The 24,619-nt window shown below is 51.4% G+C and overlaps 1 protein-coding gene across 10 annotated transcripts in view; it reads right to left on the reverse strand.

Annotated features, from left to right (window-relative positions):
• Nucleotides 1-24,619, reverse strand: part of Tns1 (tensin 1) — a 218,521-nt gene that overhangs the window by 70,580 nt on the left and 123,322 nt on the right. For 8 of the 10 annotated variants that reach the window (XM_031367908.1, XM_031367905.1, XM_031367910.1 and 5 more), the window contains 12 exons: nucleotides 19,497-19,558; nucleotides 17,540-17,720; nucleotides 15,685-15,735; nucleotides 14,628-14,750; nucleotides 14,199-14,263; nucleotides 12,848-12,931; nucleotides 8,816-8,928; nucleotides 8,402-8,462; nucleotides 8,226-8,301; nucleotides 7,549-7,678; nucleotides 4,613-4,678; nucleotides 3,471-3,587 (listed from right to left, as the gene is read on the reverse strand). In XM_031367908.1, coding sequence (XP_031223768.1) covers nucleotides 3,471-3,587; nucleotides 4,613-4,678; nucleotides 7,549-7,678; nucleotides 8,226-8,301; nucleotides 8,402-8,462; nucleotides 8,816-8,928; nucleotides 12,848-12,931; nucleotides 14,199-14,263; nucleotides 14,628-14,750; nucleotides 15,685-15,735; nucleotides 17,540-17,720; nucleotides 19,497-19,558 — 1,129 coding nt within the window. Of the gene's footprint in view, nucleotides 1-3,470; nucleotides 3,588-4,612; nucleotides 4,679-7,548; nucleotides 7,679-8,225; nucleotides 8,302-8,401; nucleotides 8,463-8,815; nucleotides 8,929-12,847; nucleotides 12,932-14,198; nucleotides 14,264-14,627; nucleotides 14,751-15,559; nucleotides 15,653-15,684; nucleotides 15,736-17,539; nucleotides 17,721-19,496; nucleotides 19,559-23,862; nucleotides 23,991-24,619 lie in introns of those variants that run through there. The other 2 variants (XM_031367914.1, XM_031367915.1) reach the window with 2 other exon arrangements.

A 24,619-nucleotide genomic window follows, 5' to 3' on the forward strand; every position in this document is an offset into this window, starting at 1 on the left:
GCATCTGATGGCCTGTGCTGTGAACGGAGCTGTTTGTTACTGCAGCATCTGATGCCCTGTGCTGTGAATGGAGCTGTTACTGCAGCATCTGTTGCAGTAACTGTGCTGACTTACACACCACTCTGCCTTTTCTTTACCCTGGAGCTCAAGAGTTGAGAAGCCAGGGTCATCCTAGCATCTCATAAGCCCCAAAGGAAACACTGTTTGGGCTCAAAATGAGAAGACACCCTTAAGTCCTATTTCCTACAGGAAGGGGTCACCAGGGATGCTCAGGACCCAAGTCTCAGGCTTCCTAGACCAGATCTTCCTCTCCATCTCTCTACATCATTCCTCTGTATTTCTCTTCTCACTTGCTGCCAGTTTATAGTATCTTTCCCTCCCTTACCCCCAACTCTCTAAAAAAAAGAAGCCAGTCCTTGAACAACCTCACGTCCATAGTCACCCAGAGACTCCTGGCTATAGACAAGGGACTCTTCTCAGCTGAGACAGAAGAACTAAAGAGGGTTAGTACTCTCCCCTAAGAAAATATATGGTCTCCTCAGATCCCAGAAAACCAAGAAAGCTTAGACATCAGACCAAACCCCTGGCCACCTGCCCTGGCTCATCTGGGTACCTCACACAAGCAAAACCCAGAAGCAATGGATACCAGCATCCTTGCCATCCCCACTAGGCCTGGAATGAACTTTCTACTCCCGTCACTCTGGCTTCCAGTCTGAGAATCTGCTTCCATGCTCCCGTTTACCCAGCATCAAGCCTGGTTCTCTAAACTTTACTCCCAACAGCCTGATGGCCAAGGAGTCAGAGGACATCAAACAGAGAGCACCGGGGCAGCTTGGTTTCCTGGCTCCTCAGAAACAGGGGCAGTCCCCCACCCTGTTACTGAAACTTGTTTCAGAGAGCGGTGTCTTGGAACCCTCTGGAAGAATTTGGACACTGCTCTGTGCAGCGTAGGCAAAAAACAAAGCCCTGCCCCGACCCCAGGGAGTGCTGGGACCTGGGCACGGGGCTCAGAACTCAAGCCAAGGAACTAATGGGACTCCTGGAGGCTCACACTGTGGTGTCAGCCAAGGCCAAGCTGGCAGGCTCCAAACCAACCCTGAGAGAGGTGGAGGCAGATTTGAGGAGGGGGGAAGCAGGGGCCAGACAACTTTCCTCCACAACCCAAGAAACCCACTTCTCCCCAGTCAGGAACCCAGGGGTGAGCCATCCCCTCTGGGTCACAGGCTGCGGGGAACAGTGGCTACATAAAGAAAAAGTTGGCTACAACAGAAGAAAACCACTAAGGCAGGTCCTCTACCATATGTCTGTGGTTCTACATGAAGAGGACATAGGGATACAAACATACAGAGGGAGAAATGTGCAGACAGATGGATAGCAATGGCAGAGTCTGCAATGCCAAGGGGGCAGGCCACAGACACACCACTGGCCCTGGTCTCAGAATCCAGTCTGAGAACCATGAGACGCCATTTCTGTCACTTAAGGGAGATATGTAGTGCCTTTTTAGGGACCCAAGACAGCTAAAACAATAGACCCTCCATAGAGGAGTCCCTGGGATGTCAGGTACTTTCTAGCCACCATCCCCAGACAGAGCCTATTTTCAATATGGGCTCCCATCTCTTTCCTCTGTTCCTCCACTATCTCCCGCTCCCAGACTAGATAACCCACAGATAAACAACACGCTCCCCACAAATAAAGGGACAAGAGGTCCCCGCTTCCCTCTCTTGATCATTAGCCACAAAAAAAAGTATCTTTTTTCCTCTGGGCCTCAGCCAGGGACAGCCTTGGGGTCTCTAGACCCAGTGGGAATGCAGTCCAGGGGCAGGCAGCAAGGAGCACACAGTCAGAGTACAGCATAGCTCTTCCCTGGTAACTGTCCCAGCCTCGGCTCAGTCAGGCCAGGCAAGGAAAGGGACAGCAGAGGCCTGATCTGCCCCACTTTGGGCAGAGGGCCAGCTTCTCTGCCTGCAAAAAGGAGCCCCTCTGTCCTGATAGGACCAGCTGACCTTTTAACTGGCCCAGGGTCTTGCTGGCTCCATCTCTATGCTGGGGAATTAGATCATGGGGTGAGGGCTGCAGAGCCAGCCATGACCTTCCCTTGTCTGTCCTGACTGGCCTCTGAACCCACCTGCTACTCTCGGTTACCCTGTTCAGACCCTGGCCCTCTGTTCCCCTTCCCTTCCTCACCCCATCCATTCCTTCTGGTCCTTAATTGTTCTACCTTTGATTCCCTTGGCACTTCAGAGCTCATGAAATATTTTTTACATTTAATCACTGCATTGCATCTGCACCAGGGAGATGGGGAGGCATTAAAAATGCCTTCAAATTGCCAAGTGTTCTTGTTAAAAATGCAAACTTCCCCAAAATGAGAAACAATGAGATTGGCAGCAGCCTCTGAGACAATTCATTCTGTCCTCAGTTCTACCCCAGGCCCAGGCCACTTAGCCACTCAGAAGAAGGGGACTGGATGTGGGGGACAAAGACCATGGTGGGAGATGAAGGCCCCCTGAAAGAATACAAGCACAAGCTACCAAACCTGCTGTGCTGCACATAAATGCACCCTCATGGAACCCCTGAATTCTAATCTTCCTTCTTTCTTCCAGCCTCTCTGATATCTACTGATGTTTATAGCATGGCTTCTGAGTAGAACAGTATAGGAGGCTGCCCTGGGCAAGGGTGACAGTGGACATCAGTGCAGAGGTAGACAAGTAAGACCCCAGGCCACGTTTTTCCTCCCCAGTACCACTCCATTGCAGGAGGAAGCTCCAGGTGGCTTTGGTGGGGAGAAGGGTTTGGTACTAGTGTCCTTAAGAAAGCAAAGCCTGCATCTGAGGAGGAAGTCATAATCCTGCCTTTCAAAAGATCTCAGTTACCCCAATTTTAAAAACAGATACCAAGGACCCTCTAGACCTCTCTAACGCTCTGCCATCCTGTGGCTGAATCCAAAAACTGACGTAGAGCAAGAGCCAAGAGGGCATCTCAAGGTTACTTAGCTTCCAGCTCTATCTAGCAAACTCACTTCACAGGCTCCACCCCTCATCCTTCCTATGTATTCCAAGAGCCAGCCAAATAAATGGGCTGCCACAGACCCCTCCAGAGCCAGTTGCTCTGAGTATGGAATACGTTGGTGTTTTCAGCCGAGTTAAGCAGGCACAGGAACTGTACCCACTCTGTGGTTTGCTTTTTTTTTCTCTCTCTCACATCTTGGAACCCCACAATGAGTTCTCAGATATTTTTGCTGGATCTTCATGCAAGCTGTTAGACCTCAAATGCTCCATTTACACACCCATGCTCTGACCTCCAAGAGCACAGAGAGCAGCCTGGAGTTACCCAACGGCAGGTTCCAAAGAGACGGAACAAGGATTGACAGTTGCACTTATAGCCAGCTCCTCTATGGACACTCCAGAGAACCAAGGTTACACAGGCCAGGGCTGGCCAGTTCATTGAGAGCCTGGCAGTCCACAGTCACCTACCTTCCATCCCATCCTCACGATGCCCGTTGAAGTTATCATAGGAATCCCAGCGGATGAGGGGGTCGGAAGTGTTATAGTCTACAGATACACTGGGCCCGTTCTCTAGGTGTTCCATGCCTATGGGAAACCGGATGGAGACAGAGGAAGAGATTAGCATGTGGTAAAACAGAAGGCTAGCACTTTCCTATGGACCGTCCCTCTGGAACCCCACTTGTTTTCTTGGATGTCTAGGGTGGGACAATGACTTGGGTTGCCTGCAGACCCTGAAAGTCTCAGACTAGGTCATAGGAGCAAATCAGGACAAGGTATTGAAAAGGAAGGAAGACATACACACACATACACACGCACATGCACACACGCACACGCTAGAAAAAGCAAGCACCTACTCCTACCCATGTACTGCCCTCAGGCAGAGGAGCAAGGGTCTACTCTGAAGACTGGAGAAGGGATAAGGGACAGGCTTACTCTGAACCATCCATAGGTGGGCATAGCAAGGAAATTACAACCGGGACATTGAAAAGACACAGACTGGAAAGGTCATCCCAGGTCTGCCTCTGTCCCCTACTTTAGACATACATCTGCAAGAACAGGCCAGTTCTCTTTAACATCCTCAGAGTCAGCACAGAAACCAGTCAGGCCATTCAAGGTAGTCTATTTTTCTTGCTTGGCAGTCCTTTCTTTAGTCTACCCAGAGTCCCTCTGCCTGTAACCTAACTTCATCTCCTCCCATTCCGTTCTCAAAGAAGATGAAGAGCAACTGGTCTCTGTATTTAGAGTCTAGAAGAAGAAAGTCTGTTTATTATTAAACTGGCCTTCAGGTTGAGTCACTTTGGTTCATAAATACCCACAATCCACCCAGAGCCTTTGAATGTTCTCTGGCTGTCCCTTCCACCTGCCAAGGCCCTCAGTTTCTGACTATAACAGGATGGTGACCTAAAGGGACCAGAACAGTTTAGTCACCTCAGCACCTCACTGTCTGCATTTATTCTTACTATATAGAAAGTAAGGTGCTGGATCGGTTGTAGCTGGACTCTTTACCTTGTGCCGCTAAATCACAAGGAACATCACACGTACAGAGGGACCACAAGTGTGAGACGGGGACAGGTGAATGTGAGGGGAAGGGTCAGCAACTTGGTCTATACCTTGAATTTTCTCTGGTCCATAGGAAAAAACAAACTCCACTTTGCCATAGTCAGGAAATCGATCATCTGAAAGAGAAGGAAAAACAGAAAATGGGCCACAGATTCCCAAAGAGAAAAGAGTTCAGTCATACATGCATACATGGTTAATAATACAATAGCATGTCTACATTTGCCTTTTACACAGATGAAGATGTACATGAATAGTGAAAAAAAATATTTTGAGACAGCCTCTCATGTAGCCCAGGCTAGCCCCAAACTCACTATGTAGCTAAGGATTGACTTCAACCTCTTGCCCTCTTTCTGCCTCCATCCCTTGAGTATTGAAATTATGGGGATCAGGCTTGGGGCTTCCCAAGCACACTAGGCAAGCACACTACCAACTGAGCTTCATTCTCGGGTCCATCTCACATTGAAACTGTAGGTCCCACCCTTTCCAGAATTCTACTTCCTAGGCAAGCACAACCCCTTCCAGTTTCTGACTACAGTATTCCATCTTTAGCGCTCTAAGACACAGCCACCATTTGCACCATTATTTCTAGAAATCAGTTCTAAGTAACCCCCTTGCCTCGCCACTATGAAGGTGAACTATTTGTCTCCCGTTAGTCCCACCTCTTCCCAGACTCAAAATCCTCCTGCCTCAGCCTCCTGAGTACTACAGGCATACTCTACTACACCAGCCTCAGTAGGCTCTTATTAACTCCATTGATTCCCTCCGACACTATGCTGGCTAGTTTCTTGTCAACTTGACCCAAGCTAGAATCACTGAAGAAGAGGAAGTCTCAACTGAGAAAATACCTCCATAAGATTGGGCTGTAGGCAAGCCTGGTGGGAATTTTCTTAATTAGTGATTGATGGAAGAGGGCCCAGCCCATTGTGGGTGGTGCCATCTCTGGGCTGGTGATCCCGGATTCTATGAAAATGCAGGCCGAGTGAGCCATGAGGAGCAAGGCTGTAAGCAGCACCTTCCATGGCCTCTGCATCAGCTCCTGCCACCAGATTCCTGCCCTGCTTGAGTTCCTGTCTTTACTCTTTTTGATGATGAACTGTGCCGGGGAAGCATAACCTGAACAAATTCTTTCCTTCCCAACTTGCTTCCAGCCCTGTGGTGGTTTAAATATTCCTTGCCCAGATAGTGGCACTACTAGGACATGTGGTATTGTTGGAGGAAGGATGTCACTTTGGGGGTGAGCTTGGAGACCTTCCTCCTAGATGCCTAGAAGATAGTGTCCTGGAGGCCTTCTGATCAAGATGGAGAACTCTCAGCTCTTCCAACGACATGCTTGCCTGGAAGCTGCCAGGTTCCTGCCTTGACGATAATGGACTGAACCTCTGAATCTGTAAGTCAGCCCCAATTAAATGTTGTCCTCTATAAGAAATGCCTTGGTCATGGAGTCTGTTCACAGCAATGGACACCTTAACTAAGGCAAACCCCACAGTGGTCACGGTGTTTTATTATGGGAATAGTAACCCTAACTAGGACAGATATTGGCAAGGCTTCTGTTTGATTCTCAAGTGTTCTCCAGACTAGCACCATGCAAGAGGAAATTGGGAACCCCCTCCCCATACTACTTCTCTCTGTGTCCCCTCAACCTCCTTTTGATTTTGTTCAGCTCCACCTTCATCTCCCCTCAAGACTGATTATAATCTATTCTGAAACTCACGAGGCCTCCCATGTCGGTTCTCCTGGCTTGGATGCAAAGAGGTCTCACAGAACAACCTTCTCACCACGTGTCAGAGTACACAGGAGGGCCGCCTCTGATCTGGCCCCTCCGTGCTTTCTGCCTGAGCCTCCGCTGGCCTAGATCACCAACCATTCCTTGTAGGAAGAGATTCCAACAAAGATGACATCTCTTCTGTGGGACACCCTCATGCTATGCATATGTTCATCTCCATGCACATCAATTCACTCTTGTTTGTATTTCTTCCACGAGACCATGGACTCTCAAAGTCAGGATTTAACTGTTTTCTCTTTGTATCTCCAAGATCTAGAATATGTCCTCTGTGTTTTAACACACAAGTGATGCCTGGTGGATGGGTGGATAGGTGAATGGGTATGTTAATGGGTAGATAGTGAATGTATGTGTAGATGAATATTTGCATGCATTAGCAGGTGAGCAACTGAGTGGATGGATGGATGAATGGATGATTGAATGGATGATGGATGGATGGATGGGCTGGCAGATGACCAATGTATAGATAACAGAATAAATATGCAAGTGTATAGATTAAAGATAGATGGATGAATGGTATATTAATAGATAAGTAAGGAAATGAATGTGCAAATGGATGCAAGCATGAATCTGTGTGAGTGTGTGTGTGTGTGTGTGTGTGTGTGTGTGTGTGTGTGTGTTCCAGGCCTGAAGATGATTTAGACAGAGCCTTAAGTGGGTAGAACACTCCAGCCTCCCCTGACCAAATTTCTTCCTCCTTATTGCCACCATCCCTTACATACACACACCCCTTCTGAAGGATACTTGTTTCCTGCCTCAGCTGGCCCTTCAAGACATTTTAGCATTATCGAGGTAGAAACTACATCACATTATGTTTCACTTTGACTCCAGCAGTTAATTCTGACCCCGATATTAAGACACCTGGGAATGCTAGAAAAATGACTCCCAATGGTCACGTGGGACAAGGCAGATTGAAAAAGGAAACAATATGGAGTGAGCCCTAGAGAAAGGTGGGAGGCATCCCAGAGGTCCTGGAGTGCAGACATGAACCAGAAAGTAACTGAGCTTGGTCTCTCATACAACCTGAATTCCTAGACCACCCCGACCTCAGTCCTGACTGGTCACATTCCCCTTCAGTCCTCTCACATTGTCATTCCTGAGACTTGACAGACCACGTGGCTCAGAGAAGATGGTCCCTGCATCTTCTCACACTGGGCTCCTCTCCTGCTACAAGAACCCCATCCTGCCTCCTGTCAGGGAGCCCACCTTTGAAGGCCTCATCCAGATCTTCCTTCCCAAAAACAACCCCCAAGTCATGGATGGCACAGGTGTGGAACTGCACTCGGAAGATGACGTCTCGAGCTGGGCTCCGGAAGTTCTTGTGATAACACTTCAGCTGGATGGGAAGGGGGCAAAGAAGGGGAAGGTCAAGTCTCAGGGAGCCTCCTGACTGGCTTCATTGGCTGAGTCCCAAGTCTCACCCCAAACCCATGAGAGAGAGGTCACTAATACCAAAAAAAGATCTCAGAGCTCTTTGAGAAACCTCTAGAACAGAAGAGGAAGAGAATAGTCTAGCATTGTGGGAAATGCCCTCCCAGATGTCCCCGCATAGAGGTGGGCATACGAAAAGGAAATGTGGCCTTAAACTACAGCAAGCAGGACTGGCATTAGGACGGAAAGTGTCTTTGTTACCAGTCTAGAGCTAGAAGGTCACAGTTTATACTTAGTGGCAGTTCCCTGAAGATGTCCCAGAGCAAAAGATGAGGCTAGGAAAAGAATATCCTCTCCAAGGGAGGAAGTTGGACCATGACAATGTGAGCCTGGGAGGGATACAGGAACCCACAGTTCTAAACCCTAGCTTACAAGGGAACATGTCCCAGTCCCCAGGGTAGGGCAGGAACAGGACAAGAGAAGGGACATTTGAGGAGGAGGGTGGAGCTCACCAAGATGTCTCCCTTCAAGAGCAGCCCTGGTTCAATGGTGATACAGATGCTGGCCTGGCTGTCTCCAGGGATGTTGCTAAGAGAGAGAGAGGTGATGAGGGAGAGCTCCGCTGAGGAAATAGCCTCAGTTCTCCCTTCCCCTTGCCCACCCCTCTCCTCCTTCACAGACTACTTACTAAATGCCAGACGTGTACACAGGTTGCATGGCTTGGTAGATGCGGAGAAAAGGCCGGCACCCTGTCGGAGAAAGGGAGGGAGTGTGAGGTATGAACCAGAAATGGTTGGAGGGATGAGGGACAAAGGGAAGGAAAAGGAGGGAAAGAGGAAGAGAAAAAGAAGGAAACATGGACATAAAGAAAGTCTATCTTCCCTTCTAAGGCGTTTTAAGTAAGCAGAACATCCACTCCTCGGTGTCTCCTGCCACTAGGCACGACCAGGTGTCAACCTGACATTTCAGAGTAGAGTTGAGCTCACCGAGCTCTGTCGAGAGCCCCACACAAGACACTATAAGCCCCAGATGACACTACAGCTTACCGCCCATGGCCACCAAGAAGGAAAATGAGGCTGGAGGGAAGGGATGGGACAGGTACCTCCTTTAGACTCAAAGTTGGGGATGCCATGCATGATCACGTGATGCAGAAACAAAGGCTTGTTGTTCATTTTGATGGAGCCAGAGAGCAGGCCGCTGAAATAGTGCACATATCTGCACAGGAATAAGGTGTCATCAGTGAAGGGACTGTGCAGTCCCTTCCATCTATTCACCCACCCACCCAGCCGTCCACCCAGCCACCAACCCGCTCAACCATGTATCCACCTACCCACAAACCTATCCACACATCCATCCACCTACCTATCCACTCACCCAATTATCCACTTATGCACTAACCTATCCATCCACTTACCCACCCACCCTCCACCCATCCATCCATCCATCCATCCACCCACATATTTATCTATCCCTCCATTCATTATTTATTCATTTTTTTCTTTAAGAACACCACCCTAGGCTACCATCTACCCCCATACACGTGACACATGCACCCACCCAGGCCACATGGTAGCTGAGTTTTCCCAGCCAGAGCATGCCTTCAAACTTGCTGAGCCCCAGGATGAAAAGGACAAAAAAAAAAACTCTGAAAATTTCAGTCTGGAGCCCACTTGGCGTTCTCTAGCACCCTCTCGTGGTGAATATGAGCATCTCTCATGTCTCATTCCCAGCTCAAGCATCAGACTGCCCAACCAAACCCAAGCAAACACCCCTAACAGCTTACTGAAGCAAACCTTGTTTATGACTATTCTCATAGGCCCTGATGCTCTCTCCCTGTCTCTCTCTGTGTCTCTGTCTCTCTCTGTGTCTGTCTCTGTCTCTCTGTCTCTGTGTCTCTGTCTCTCTCTCTGTCTCTCTCTCTCTCACACACACACACAGAGAGAGAGCAAATAGTAAAAGCTTGATAACTACAGTGCTTATTTTATTTCTTGCTAAATGTATGGAATTTTGTATATTAACTTCTTTACTTGGGATCTGAGGTAATTAACTTCCAATAAGTATCCTAAGTCTAAGCTGGTTTGTAGTTGGGTTTTTACTTCATTTCTTTGGGGTTTTAGTGTGTGTGTGTGTGTGTGTGTGTGTGTGTGTGTGTCTTGGGCCTAGGGTCTCCTGGATCCTAAGACATCAACAGACTGAGCTACACAAGCAGCTCCAGCAACCTCCAGTTCTTCTAATAAAAGGCTTGCTGCTGGAACAGGACTGAGCCATCTTGTTTCTTTCCAGCAGAGACAGAAAATCAGGTCCAGAAAGAGTTTGACACACATCAAGATCACACAAATCAGGGGATGGGAGATGGAAACCTCCCAGGCCCCTTACCCTCGGTCAGGTGTCCCCACTTACACCCTGCCCACTCTTTCCACAAGGAAAGAAGTCTAGACTGCTTGGCATCTCTGAACCACGGGTCAGTCCTCTCGTGCTGACTGGTTAACATTTCCTCCTTTTCTGATTCGCTAGCGAGCCAGGTTGAACCAGACAAACCAATCAAATGCAGCCTGCGACTCTACAAAAGCCAATAGCTCCCCAGAAGGGTAAGACTCTAATTATGACACCAGAAGACCTCTCCCCACCCCCATCTCTTGGCCCCTTGGCCCTCCTCCAGACCCAGTCCCTGAGCCTGGGTGGGGCCATCTCAGCCTCCCCTAGCAAGATAATCTGATGGGCATGGCCAGCTCCTATTCAGGGCCCTGTCCAGCCCCTCTGGCCCATTACTCAAACCGGAAACCTGGAATGGTAGGTTCCCATCTGATCTCCTGACCAGGCCAACAGGATGTGTCTGTGTTCTGGGGACAATGAGTCCGAGGGCGGGTGACAATGAGTGGGTGACCCACAGGCAAAGCCCCTCCTGCTCACTCCTTGCTCTTCCCTGTCCAACTGCCGGGTTCCCTGTAAGCAACACTGACAAGGAAGCAGAGGGAAAGTGGCGGGGGAATGTTCCGGAAACCAACAGCTGCACTTTCTCATGTGTGTAGGGAAGGTGGCCTGCCCCCCCCAAAAATGCACTGACCCATGGGATCTGTTGGCAGACGCGAATGACACAGGCAGTTAAATGCACATGACAACTGCATTGCATGCAGGCATGCATGTGAAGATGGAACCTCTTCTCTTTCTCATTAGGGGAAGCGTGGCCCCTGCTGCTCAGCGTCACAGCGACTGTGCAGCCCACCTTCTCCAAGCCTCGGTGAGACACCGTGATGGTCTACATCCGTATTCATAAGTAGGCTGTAACCTTCAGGACCAAAGGTGACTGAGACCAAGCTGTCATGGACGCATGACAGACCCCCAGGAGCTGGTACGTGGTCTCAGACCTGCACTGAAAGCTTCTAAGAGGCCAGTAGTCAGTGAGAGTGTGCTGTTGGAAGGCGCTGGGCTCCTGGGTACATGGCGAGTACTCATGCACTTTTATTTGGGCTTCCAACTACAATGGTCCTCAGGAGTGACTGCAGCTCCTATCCAGATAAGCAAGGTGGCGACATGGGTGTGTGTTGGGGATCCTCAGTATGAGGAGGCAGAAAAGGCATTTGGAATCTATAGCTAAGTTCTTAGATGCTCCAGAAGCCATGGGGGCCTTTAGCCTCCAGCCTTCCTGCCTGTTCTGCCCAGGCCCCTTACCCTCGGTCAGGTGTCCCCACTTACACCCTGCCCACTCAGACCTCATCCCTGGCATGCATCACTTCAAGCCAGCCATCACTCTAGCAGTTGTGGTTTGAATTTTCTTCAAAACCACCTGTTGGCATCTGCAGCAATTGTCGGTTTGTAAGCATGCAGTCGTTCATAAGAAGCTTGCCCACACACGTCCTTGTGTGAAAGATTTAGTGCCTGGTCCTTGGTGTGAAAATGGAGCTGAGCCAGCACAAGCAGGCCCACCACACACAGCCAGACCAGAATTCCTACTTTTCGGGTCTCCAGTCTAGGCTTGGGTTTGCCATGACTGCAGCCTCCACAGGACCAGTTGACCCTTGATGCTGCCCATAGCCCCCTGCGGGTCAGACATCATTGAATCAGGTGTCATCCATAGGCAGATCCCTGCAAAGTAGCAGGTAACATTGCCAGACACGACCCTAGAGCTCAGCCATCACTCACTGTGGCCCCTGGCCCTGGTCCTGGCCCTGGCCCTACCCTGACCTCAAGCTTATCATCTGTAAAAGAAGGGTCCCCTGGATATCATCACTGGTCCAGTTAGGGCTTTAAAGTCACCTCCACCAGAGACTCCAGGCTGTCTCCATGAAACCAGCCAGTTCTCCCCATCACCCTCAATGCCAGAGCACTCCCCAGGGTGGGTCTTCTCTTTCTCCCTTCCCTTCTCTCTCTTCTTTTTCTCTTTCCCCTTGTCTATTCCATCTCTCCTGTCTTCCCTCTCTCTACTCTGTCCTCTCTCCTTATCCCTCTGTTTCTGCCTCACTGTATTCTTCCCCAACCTCTGTCCTTCTCTGTCTCTAACTCTCCCCGCTTCCCATCTGGCTTTTTTGGGGGGAGTGGGGTCACACGTTTAATACCTATGCTCTACAAAGAACCACAGCTCCCTCAGGGAAAAGAGAGGACTCTGCTCTTTTAGCCTGGATGTCCCAGTACCCACTGCTACAGCAGAGTTCCTCAACTTTGGCAATGAACGACTCCATCCGGTCCTGCTTCCTGTCTGGGCTATTATTAATGACACTCCAGTGAGGACATGTGGCTGGGGCCCTTAGCAAAACATTATAAATTCTCCTGAAAGAAGGTGTCCCTTATAGGGCTACCTAATGGCCTCCCAGGACAGGCATTAGGGACATCAGTGTAGGTGCACTCATCCACATGCTGGAGTAACCCTGCCTCCAGGGCCAACCAAGAACAGCATGTGTCTTCCTTACATGGGCACCTGCTCCCCTACAACCATGCCATAACAGAATGTTTGTTGCTAAGAGGCTGCCGAAGCCAACTGACACCCAAGCTTTGGGCACCATCATACCCGTGCCACTACAGGCTAAATGCCCATGCTCGGTACACTCAATTAAGTGGATGTCCACCCCTCCCCAAGAGTGTACAAGGCCAGTCTCCACCATCGGGAGTGCACACACTGGGCCTGGTTCCAGGCACCCACCTCCTCTGCGATGGCTGGCCAATGGGCACGATCTTGTCCTCATAGAATCTCTTCATTGCAAACCGATCCAGAGCCTGGTCAGCACTGTGGAGACACACAAGACGGTCAGAGAAGCCTATTCCTACACCCAAGGGCCTCTTGTTCCCTTTCCTGAGAGGCCCCCAGGCTTGCAGAGCCCCTCAGCCAATCCTGGTCACTGTGGAAGATTAAACCCCTCCTCCGAACATGCTACACTGAGAAGCCTTCAGGAAGAGCATGCTCAAGCATCTCCAATCTGCCTGGCACAGGACTTGGCCAGGGCTTCTGCAGCCTGGCAGCCTGGGCACCTATCTCTAGACTGCTACTAATGGCTCCGGGGACATAAATCTTTCCATCAAACTCATCCCCTCATCAAACAAGGCTTCAAGGAGATTGGATGAGGTGACACCCATAAGGGCTTGGCAGCCATGGGTGCATATGTGCCCACTCAGCAGACACAAGGCTGGGCTGGTTTCTGAGACCCTCCACACAGCATACAGAGATAACTCTGGCCAGCAACTTTCAATCCTGTTTAGAATAAACACAATGTCCTCATTAAGGCTAGCAAGGCCATTGCTCTGTTACCCGACCATCCCCAAGCCTTCTCTGACTCTGTAGTCACCAGTCCCTTTGATCCTACCCACAGCTCCTCTCTAAGACCTACAGAAATCCTTTAGGCCTTTGGAGCCACACGTCCCCCAGCCACGTGCTCCGAGTCACTTCTGGTCTCTCTGCTTTCATAGCCACAATCATGGATGCTGCTGAGGGACTTGATTGGTATTGAAGTGTCCCAACCTCTACATTCTTCCAAGCACCATGATAACATGGTTCTGGACACCGCAGCCATGCTAGATGAACAAGCCTCCATGCTGAGTGGGGTCAGAATGGGATCTGCATACCAGCTGGTTCCTGTTTTTTTTTTTTTTCTCCCAAATACCCAAGCCAAAAGGCAGCCCCAACCGCAGGCTTGGGGTAACTTCCAGATTGTCCCTGGGCCCAATTCTGATGCAATATCTCTTTCTGACACCTTCCTGGATCATCAAGGGGAACAGAAGGCAACTGAGGGAGAGTGAGTAGCCCAAAGCCGTTGGGTGGGTGTCTTCTACACGGAAGAAGACGCTCCTGCCTGTCGTCAGATGTTTCCATGTTGCCTCAGAGCTGGGGAGCACTGGGTCTATCTCTGGGGGCTCCTGCACTTCTTGTCTGTCCTGGTCCTCCATCTGAGGGCATCTCCTTGCCTCAAGAAGGTAGAAACCGTGCAGGTGGGAGAGGGGTGTCCCCACATCAACGCCCAGAGGACAGAAGCTGGGATAAAAGACAGCTGACCTCTCACCTGGCTGAAATGTTACTGTAGTGCAGGTACGCTGCAATGACAACCCCAATCCTGCCTCGGTTTCCCTGAAAGAGGCAAAAAGCAATCATTGGTCAAACAGGCTCTCCTGTCCAAAGTCCATCCAGAAGCCTGGGGGCCAAAGGGTATTGGAGAACGGTACTGCTCGGGAGAAAGAGGAACATTGGGGGGTGGGGGGAGGCAGGAGGATGGGAGGCAGAAAAGCCAGTGCATCCTCCACTGCTAGGGACATAAGTCACTGCCCTGCCCCTATTTGTCGGAGTTATACTCTTGGGCAGAAGCTATCATATTCTAAAATGGAAAACACAAGTGGGTGGATGAGCACAATCACGAAATCTGAACCCCCCACCCCGGGCAGGTGTGCACCCACAGGTACAGGTGCGTGCACATGTGGACAGCCCCTGCTCTGACCTTGTTGTGGAGAACGACGACATTGTGGGGGTCTGCGTTGAGCCAGGTGTCCATGGCCTTACAGACACTGCATATCTTCTCCAGGGCTGGTGTGTGCAGGTCAGGCCAGCCGAATTCCAGGACCTGTGATTGAGACATGAGTAAGAAAAGGAAAGCCTAGGGACTCCATCAAGCAAGCCAACCAGCACAATGTGGGAACAGCCACCAGCAGCCTGACCTCTACTCCTGTCCTGCCCACCAGTCCTGCCAAGAGGCAAGGCTTAAAAAGTAAAGGCCTGGGACCCAGGCTCAAAGTAGGGTCTTAGGTAAGCCGTATCCCTTCCCCAGAGCTATTGTCCTCACAGGCGTGTGCCAAGGTTTACGATGTGAGACTGTGGTCTCACAACTTCCAGAAAGGCCTGAGCCCAGCCATTCAGCTGCCCTCCAAGGCCAGTTCAAGGCTGACAGGGTGTCAGAGGAAGGGAAAGGGTCCCCTGATGCTCACAGCTCTTTGGATACACAGACTGGCCATTCCCAGGCCTCTGAGAGAAGTCTGAAGTATGCAGAAGCGGGGCTTCCCAGTGTACTTCGGCCCTCAAGGCCTCCTCAAGCCCTCTCTAATTTCACAAAACACGAAATGAAAAGAGCTGCTATTTGGCAGGGTCCACAGAGCATGCCTAAGCCAGCTGTCCACTTTCAGAGACATGATCTGAGGCCCAGAGCAGTCTGTTGCTTGCTTAGCATCCCATAATGACAGGCGCTGGAATCCAAAATAGAAGCCAAGGTCCCCGGCAAAGTCTCTAAAAACCCACTTAGCCAGCAAAATAAACCCTGGGGACAGGCGCATATAGATAAGACACAAGCTGAGCCCCACTCCCGAAACCCTGTGCATTCTCTCCCCAGGGCAGATGAGGTCAGAAACCACTGTGTGAAATTTCAGTCACGGGTCCTACAGTCCATTTTGCAGATCTGAGATGTCTTTGAACTTGGAACTGTCATGGCACCAACATCAGAAGGGACGTGTTCTCTCTCCCGCTAGCCCAGGCCTAGTCTTCTCCCAAAACAGCCACAGACTCACCTTAGCATGGAGCTTTGTGATGTCAGGCCTCTGCTCAGAGAGATTGAATAACTAGAAAGAGACAAAGGGGGAGACCAGGAAGAGTGAGGGGGAGGACGTTGGGAGAGGGAGTTTGTCCCTAGTTGTCAGGAGCCCGGCCACAGGCCAGCCATGAGCTCTTGGACTCTATACCTGCTGCCCCTCTCTCCACCACAACCACATGTTGGCCAGCAAGGTCATCAGTGAGTTCTCAGGGAAGGAGGAGGCTACCGCACTCAGCCAGGCCCCCTTGCAAGCGAACATCCTGAACTTGGGATGAGAAGGGACGGAGCTCCGCCCACTGGTGCTGAGTGATAGCGGGCGTCCGTCTCTGGCTTTAGGATCGAATCCCCCAAATAAGACTGCTTCTCAGTCTTCTACCATGTGGAATCTCCTCACACCCCAAAGCCTACCCTGTCTCCCAGGTTCCTTGACCCCCTAAAGGGCTGGGCAGAGTTGCCCGCCTCTGTCTCACGACCACAAGTTTGACAGTAGCTGTCATATACTTGGAGGAGATGGGGCAGACTCTAGAATGGGTGGGAAGGAGGGGGCTGTGGCAGAACACAGACATCCTAGAACTCTGCATTCCTGAAACCAGAGGACTCCAGATACTCTCAGTACCATTAAGGAACACACTTAAATGACATTAACAGTGTAACTGAGCTGGCTTCACTTCCTCAGCAATGGCTATTTTGCAGATGGGAAAACTAATGGCCAAGACCATACACTCAGCTACCACAAAGGCAGAGTTAGAACCAGGACTTTCAGGCACTTCGCAATATTCAACACAGATGATGGATGGACTGTTCCATAGGCCTTCAATGTGCATGTGCCACTCAGAACTACAGAATCTGGGACCTTTGGAAGTAGTTAGGGATCTTATTAGGAGACATTCTTCGATACAAGGTGATACTAAGATGAACAACCGATGTCCTTATAACCAGAAGGTGGAGGCAGCAGATAGAGCCATGTGGTCACAAGCCAGGGAATGTCTGGGAGTGCTGGGAGAGGCCAGGAGTGAGAAAGAGGGAATTAAGGCAGGATTCAAAGGAGCATGGCCCCCCTGACACCCAGATGCCCAGCCTCCACAACACATTCCTGTCATTTTAAGCCAAACAGTGTGTGGCCATTTGTTCCAGCCATCTCAGCACCCTTATGCAACCTCCTAAGCCCAGCTCTGTTAAACATGGCAAGCAGCACCCAGGGGCTCAGGGCCTGCAGTCCAGCCCCTAGTGACTCCCTTGAGCAGGGACCTGAGCCTCCCTCCAGGGATAGCCACCTTCCTGCTGTAGAGGAAATCTCTGTCATCACTCTCCTCCCAAATATCAGGTAACTCTAGCCAGCCACAGGGTTCCCAAAACTACACATGGCCGAGTCTGCTCCACCAGAAGCAGCTCCACACACAGGCTTCAGCTCTCTCTCTCTCTCCAGGGCTGTTCTGAAGGTAAAGAGGCAATCGGAGGACCTGGCTTGTGGTGAAGGCTCAGCAACGTGAACCTGAGTCCTGATTCTCTTCTAGTCAGCCCACTGACACATTCACACATTCTCACAATCACCCACGCACGCGCACACACACACACACACACACACACACACGCATGCATGCACTCACAAGTGGTCACATATTTTCACACTCAAATAACACACACTTGGCTCCAGATGCTACCTACACTCAACTGCACATGCCCTCCTGAGACTCAGCTCTCTCAGAGATAGAGTGAAGCCCTGGGCCTTGCAGGATGCCCAGGGTAGGGAAGGGAAGGGCACTGGCATGGGGACTGGGCAGAGACTCTCAGTGTACAGGAAGTGAGCAAGAGGAAGAGTAAGGCCCACCCACCAGGTAGTTGCCCCCGTGCTTGGACTTCAGCATCTGGGCCACTTCACGGAGGTTGCTGCGGAAGTTCTCCTCATTGGCTGTGCTGGGGAAGGACACAGCGATGATGCGTTCGGTGACATACACCAGGTCCAGCTCACAACTGTCTTCCATGGCTCGGGTCACACTCATGTTTCTAGAGAGACTGAGTAGAGGATGGGTCCAGGTCAGAACCCAAGAATCCGACCCTGTCCCTAACGCCCACTTTGTCAGGCAGAAGTTTCTGAAAGGATCCTGATGGGGAAAGATGGCGCTCCCTAGGGATCCTGGAGCAGAGCCCTGGCCACCTCCATACACTCAAACTGAGAAGACAGGAAGCCTCCCTGGGGAAGGGGGCAGCTCAGGAGATATGATCATATGAGCTAGAGCTGAGCCAGAGCCCAGGCATATTCCAGCCTCCCCAAGGCAGGCTCACCCCTGCACTCTGTTCCCAGCTCTCTCTAAGGAGACCATTCTTGGCCCAGGTCTCTCTCATTCCTAAAGGCCAGAGAAGTAAGAGGGTGTTGGATGTTTGGCTGCAGGGGTGGCAAAGGCGAGAAATACTGGGGAGCACCCACGCTAACAACTGTCTCTCCCCTGGACACGAAGTGAAGGAAGCAAAGAGCTCATATCTTTACATATCTGCTTTTCTACCAGGGAGGGGTCTGTGTTGCCTGCTGGGAGAGCTCTTCCCATCCTCCTCCTCCCTCCCCATCCAAGGTGTATTCCTCCCATAAGGAGTGGGTAATACTTCTCATTTCGCTAACCTTCACTGTACCACAGCAGTGGGGTGGAGGCTGGAGCGGGTTAAAAGTAGCAGATCCTCTCTCTGGCTGTGGTGACAAAAAGCCCTGGGACATCAAGGAGCCTAGAAATATCTAGATTCCATCAGGGCTGACATGATCTAAGACGTATGGATGGGTGTAGAGAGAAGGACAACCATCTCTGATGAAATGGCAGGGCTAGCTATCCAGTTAAAAGTTGGACTTGAATTCTAATCCCTCCTGTCCCTCTTGTATCTCAGCAATGGCTGGGCTGGAGCTCTGACTACCGGTCTACCCAGGGATCGGATGCCACCTGCACATTTACCCCAAACATTGATACAAAAATAGCCTGAGTACCCTCCACTCTCCGTAGTCCTTTAGTCCTGGCTCTACAGGTCCTGCACCCTCCTCAGAAAACTCATAAACAGCCCATTCCTTTCTAGCCTTTCCCTCTGAAAGTCAGGGAAAGGGAAAGGGGCCAAGACAGGCATGAGTCAGAGGTGGCCATCCTGGGGTGGTGAACAACCAGGCTCCACTGTCAGGATGGCTTCCAAGAAAACTACAAAGGCACAACACTGCCACCAGCTGGACAAGCCTGGCATCACAGCTCTAGGTGTACCAAGCTGTGGAAGGGATGGGTTTGAGGGGTCGGTGTTTAAAAGACAACCTTGAACTATAGGAGCTGTAGGCAGAAACCAAGGCTGGCATCCTTACACCTTTTGTTAGGCTCAGAGTGAAGGTAAGGAAGAAGAAGAAGGTGGAGTGTGGGCAAAGCCTGGAGTCCTCCTGAGTGTTCTTTTCCTGTGTGGAGAACGATCACGCTACAAAGACCTCCCGCCATTAGAGACTTCATCCACAAAGAGTCAGAACCAGCATGGGCCTTGATGGTGGCCCCCTGAGGGCCACTTCTGGGCAGTGGACGACCTTGAACAAGTCACTGCAGACACTCAGCAACTTATTTGCCAATGCACAGACCTTCAGTGCCATTACAAGGACAAATGAGTTAATGTGGGGAAATAGAGAGTCCACCTCATGGTCTGCCTCGGATCTCACAACGACGAAGGCCAAGGGCCACCAGCTCCAGGCCTCTCACTAAGGCTGTGCAGCATCAGTCTCGGGGTCCAGGATGGGACGTGAGAATGCCCATATCCCATCCCTTCCCCGTGTGCCAAGTGTACCTGATAGGCTGTGACTGTGGCTGTGGCTGTGGCTGTATGCTTGGGGAAACTCTCATGGAGCCCTGCAAAAGAGAAAATGCACACAATTACAAGAGATGGGGAGCACAGGAAGGGAGGGGCAGAGAGGAAGCTAGGTCATGGTCACACGCAGATCCTCCGTGACCAACACTCCATCCCCACCACCCCAACACCCAGCCACAAAAACCCCAAAGCCAAAAGCACCTGCTGTGGGAAAGAGCCAGACAGACGGAGAGAGGAAATCTCTGATCAGGGACATACAGCCACCTGAGTGGCTCCCCTGCTCTGGAGAGACACGTTTACCAACGGTGGCTGGATTGGCAGAAACCCACCTTGCCCTAATTCACCAGGCATCATGATAGTAACCTCAACTAGAGCTCACAGATAGCAGCTGCCTGTGCTCTGGGAAAGCTAAGGGTATCTATGCTCGGGCCAGCCCCAAACCTGTGTCCTCTGTCACTGCCGTCTCTCACTCCCCCTCCTCCAAAGAGACACAACACTGAGTCACTGGATCAATGGAAAGCTTTGAGACAGAGCAGCAGGTGTGTAGTTTATAAAGGGCATCCAGGGACCCATATTTCCAAGGATCTATGTCTGTTATCCTGGCTCACCTGTCCCATGTCCAGGATGTTGATGGCATAAAATTAAGCGAACAGACACACGTTGGTGACCCAAACTTTGCAGAGCAGCAGAGTGACATTAAGATTTTGGCTCTAGGCTCCAGCATCCTGCTGGGCAGCCAAGGGGACACTTAGCCCTCTGAACCTGGCAAAATGTCACCAGCATGTCACAGTGAGACAGGATAGCCCGCAATAGCTTGTACAGGCATACAAAAAAAATGCAGATGAGCCTCCTCACTCAGTGCCTGGCACTTGATCAATGGCAGCTGTCACTTTAGCTGTCACTCTCTCATTAAGAACTGAAAGAGAGATTCCTGGAAGAGAAGGAATCACCGTTCACCCTCATGAGAAAAAAAAAAAGACGGGCTTTGCTCTCCCTCAGCATCCACCATCCTCTCTAATGCACGCAGAATTGAGCACTCCAGTTCTGAATTCCTGGGCTCCACCAAGCCACCTCTCCTGGCCACCAAATGGTAGCCACCCTTTGGAGGCAGCAAGACTAAAGTCTGCAAAGACAGAGACATGAGACAGTGGTGACTCACCCCTGAATCCCTAGGAGGTTGATGATGCGGCAGGACTCAAACTCTGACCTGGACTTGGTCACAGAGCCTAAGTGGAGGGTGTTGCACCTGATACACAGAGGGTTGGGCTCTGGGGTCCAGCTCCCCACGGAGTACAGAGTCAGGGCCCCTGGCTGCAGAACGGTTGTCCACCCTGCCACTGTGGGGCTGCTCAGAGCTCAACAGAACCCACAATGCAAGGAGGAGCTAAACGGCACTGTCCGGAGGAATGATTCGCAGCCTCTCAGCATTTCTGGCCCTAGGACTCAGGGTTGCATGAGTCAGGCTAGGGCAGGGGAGGCGGGGACCAGGGGGTGTTTAGTTTTCAAAACCCTAGAGCAAGCTGTTCCAAAACTCCCTACCCCAAAGCACACAGAAAGCCAGCACTTCATCTATCCCACTGCAATGGTCTCTGATGAGGAGGCCCTGACTTTCCTCAGGCCCTGGGCCTGGCTCCAAGCCCCAGGGCCACCCTGCTATAAATAGCCCCTGGGGTTTCATCTGCTATGGATCCACAGCCACTCTTGAAGGAAGCCACCACAGCTGCTTCGAACAACTGGAAGCCACAACTTAGCCAAAGCTTACGGGTGCCGCCAAGATCAGGGCCAGGGGCACACACAAGGAGTTGGAGGAAGACAATAGACCAATTGAGCCCAGGGCTGCCGAAAGAACTGGAGAGCCAAGCAGAGCAGAGAGCCTCTGAAGATACAGGGTAAGGGATGCACAAGACCCAGAGACCAGGTTTCCAGTCCAGTTCCCCACCACCCTCTAGCCAAGGTTATAACACTCCACATTCCTCACTCCCGACTGGACGATAAATACTTGGCCCAAACAGAGTCTGGCCCTGCTGCCTCCAGAGGTGTGATAAGAAAAGTCCAAACACTCTATACAGCGGGGTGGCTGGGACAGAGATGAATAGGGGAAACTGCCCTGGACAGGGGATAGGGACCAACAGCTGGACTGTCACCCCCTGATGAATCACAGGGCTGGACTGCCCTCCTACCAGCAGGGCTTCCTGTTTTCTGCAGGGTTTGGGGACACATGACCCTCGCCAGCAGAAAGCAAGCTTGCATGGACAGGGACTGTGGACTCGTCACGAGCTCAGGAGATCAGTAGAGGGGCAGCCAGGAACAAGCACACCCCTCTTGTTGACTCCCTACGAGACAGCAGGGTAAGTTGAGGCCTGGAGTCAGCTCTGTGCCCCCCTCACGGCGGACATCCCTTCACTGGCTGACTGTGTTTTGGACACCTGGGAGTAGAAGGAGAGAGGCCCAAGCCTCACCCTCATTCTGTATAGTGAAGATAACCATCAATCACCCTCATTCTGTATGGTGAAGATAACCGTCAATCCACCCAGTGAGAGGTACAGCAGCCTAGTCTCACATGCTCATCGGTAAAACGGGTACAACACAGGGCTCAGAAATCTCTTACCTGCCCCACTTGGAGTCCCTGGGGAAGGTTTATTTTTAAAAGGAAAATAAATTCTTTGCCTGCCTGTAATCCCATTCTTTTCCCCTCTAGGGAATCTCAAAACTCTTAACTTCCTACTAACTCCTCCCAAGACAGACCAATAATAGAACTTTTGATCCAACTCCTTGAGCACCAAACAGAACTCTCCCTTATTCTAATCTCCAAACCCGTCTCTCCTTTGCAGAAAGGCCTCCATGAAAGAGCATTCCACAGCCTCCCCCAAACAGCGGCTTTCCTCACTGTCAGGATGGTCCCCCTTATATCTAACCCGCATCCTTCCTGCCCGCGCTGCGGGCACCAACTCCTTTTGCCTTGGTTCTCCCTGCAGGCAGGAGCCGATCATAATTCAGACATTCCTGAATAGCTCAGGCCTGCAGCTTGGGGCTCCTCTTTGCCACCTTCTGTTCCCCATAGCATATCCATGCAGCACAAGCTATGTGAACCTCAGGTCTCCATTGGGCCTTATTGGCAGCTAGAGGCTGGGAGAAATCCTGCCTTCCTTTCAGATCCACGAGCAAACAAAACACCTCTGGACAGAGGAGAAAAAAAAAACTGTTTCCTGAACCTAGGTCCCCAGAGACCAAGCTGAGAGGTGGGTCTGCCAGTGAATACCAGGGGTCGAGTAAGGCAGCCAGAGCCCAGCCCTTCATTCCTGCATCTCCTAGGATTGAGTGCCCCCCACACAGGCCCTGCTGCCACACCCCCTTCCTCTCCCTCCCCCTTCCTGCCCACCACTTGGATTTTTCCAAAACAAAGTGCGACACAGCTCTCGCCTCTGCAGCCTCCACTGAGCACCAGCTCCATTGGAGGAAACTGCCTTGAAGAGGCCGAGCAGGAAACACCTCACAAACAGGCTAGTACCCTGAGCTGCTCTCTCCCTCCCCTGCCCAGAACACAGCAAAGACCCAGGCAGCCAGGGGACCATTCCTGCAGCCCTGGGTCACCCAACCTACAACAGATGTCTGGAAGCCTGACAGTGGGGTTCCCACTCCTCTGTAGCAGCAGACCTTTCTGGAATCTGCTCTCCTCCTTGCCCTCCTTCCAACTCCTTTACTGAGACATTTTCTCCTCCCTCCTCCCTCCAGACAAGGCACCACCCTGACACATGACCACCTACAGACTCCCCGATCACACACCAAGTTTTTAACCTAAACTCTAAACCAGGATGCCATCAACCACAGCTAAGTGGCCGCCGCCTCTTTCTTCCTTAAGACCAAGGTCAAACATGCCCTTAGGGTCAATAGCTCTTCTACATGTCTAACCTTACTTGTTCTGGCTTGGCTCTAGTTTATGGACTCCATATGGCCCAGACTAGGGATGCAGGGGTCAGAAGTCCTAGGACAAAATGTAAACACACCCAGAACATCGGCTAAAAGTAATGATTCAGAGGCTCCCACTGTATCCCCAGGCCAGGGGTTAAGAGGCCTGGATGACACGCATTCAGAGACATCCAAGGAATATCTCAGGCTTCTGCTTCCTCGTCTATAACACGAAGCCACAGCATCTACCATAAACCTTGTCATGAAGCCATACAACCTCCTGGTCCCTAAAAGAAATAACGGCAGGCAGGATGGCAGGCAGGCTAATATTGACTGAGCACCCGTCCCAGCTGGGTGTGCCTCAAGATGGTCCATCCTTTGCAACACCACACACAAAACTAAAGTCTCAAAAGCATCCTGAACCTTTTGAGGCACGTACCTCCACAGCGCCTTCCCCCAACCTAGGAGTCCTTACGGCCCCCAGACAGCTCCACTCCTTATGGCTGGGCCTATGGCGGCCCAGGATGGTACAGCAGTGTCGGTGGGCCACCCTCGGGAGCTGCTACTACTCAGCCCCTCCCTGCGGGGCCCTCCCTACCAGAGGCCAGGCAGCTGTCAGATGATAGGGCCTCGTGCCATCAACAGCTCCCCCTGTGCCAACCGCCAAAACCACTCCCTGTTCCTCTCCAGGCCTGGAGTGGACGGAGGGGCCAGCATGGGGCACAGGACAGAAAAGACCTGAGGAGGGTGAAGGCCCTGTGGGGCCTACCAGGGGTGTGTGGAGACAAGCCAGCCCCCCAACAGAGAGCAGGGGCTCCTGCCCCCTGGCCTAAGTCCCTTCCGATTAAGAAACATGTCCTTTGACTCCTCTTGTAAAACTGAAGACAAAATGAGCCAGGACCAGATAACCCCTTTTCCAGACAGAGTCCTGAGTCAGAAGAAGAAAAAGCCACAGCAGTCACCATTTCCAGAGACAATGTCTCTTGGATCTAAGGGTCATCTTAAGAGCCCAGCGTCCCTTCACCCTAGCCCTGTTTCTCACCCTTCCCAATTCTGCCCTCCACCAGACCTGGCTCTCAGATCTGCCCCTCTGTTCCTCCCCACCCAGGACTGTCATGGCATAGTGAGAAAGATGACCAGAGTCGGAGCCCTAGCAATGACTTTGAGAGCCTTCCCTTTCCCCAGCACTATGGGAG

The sequence above is a fragment of the Mastomys coucha genome, unplaced genomic scaffold, assembly GCF_008632895.1.
Source record: "Mastomys coucha isolate ucsf_1 unplaced genomic scaffold, UCSF_Mcou_1 pScaffold14, whole genome shotgun sequence".
NCBI classification, from domain to species: domain Eukaryota; kingdom Metazoa; phylum Chordata; class Mammalia; order Rodentia; family Muridae; genus Mastomys; species Mastomys coucha.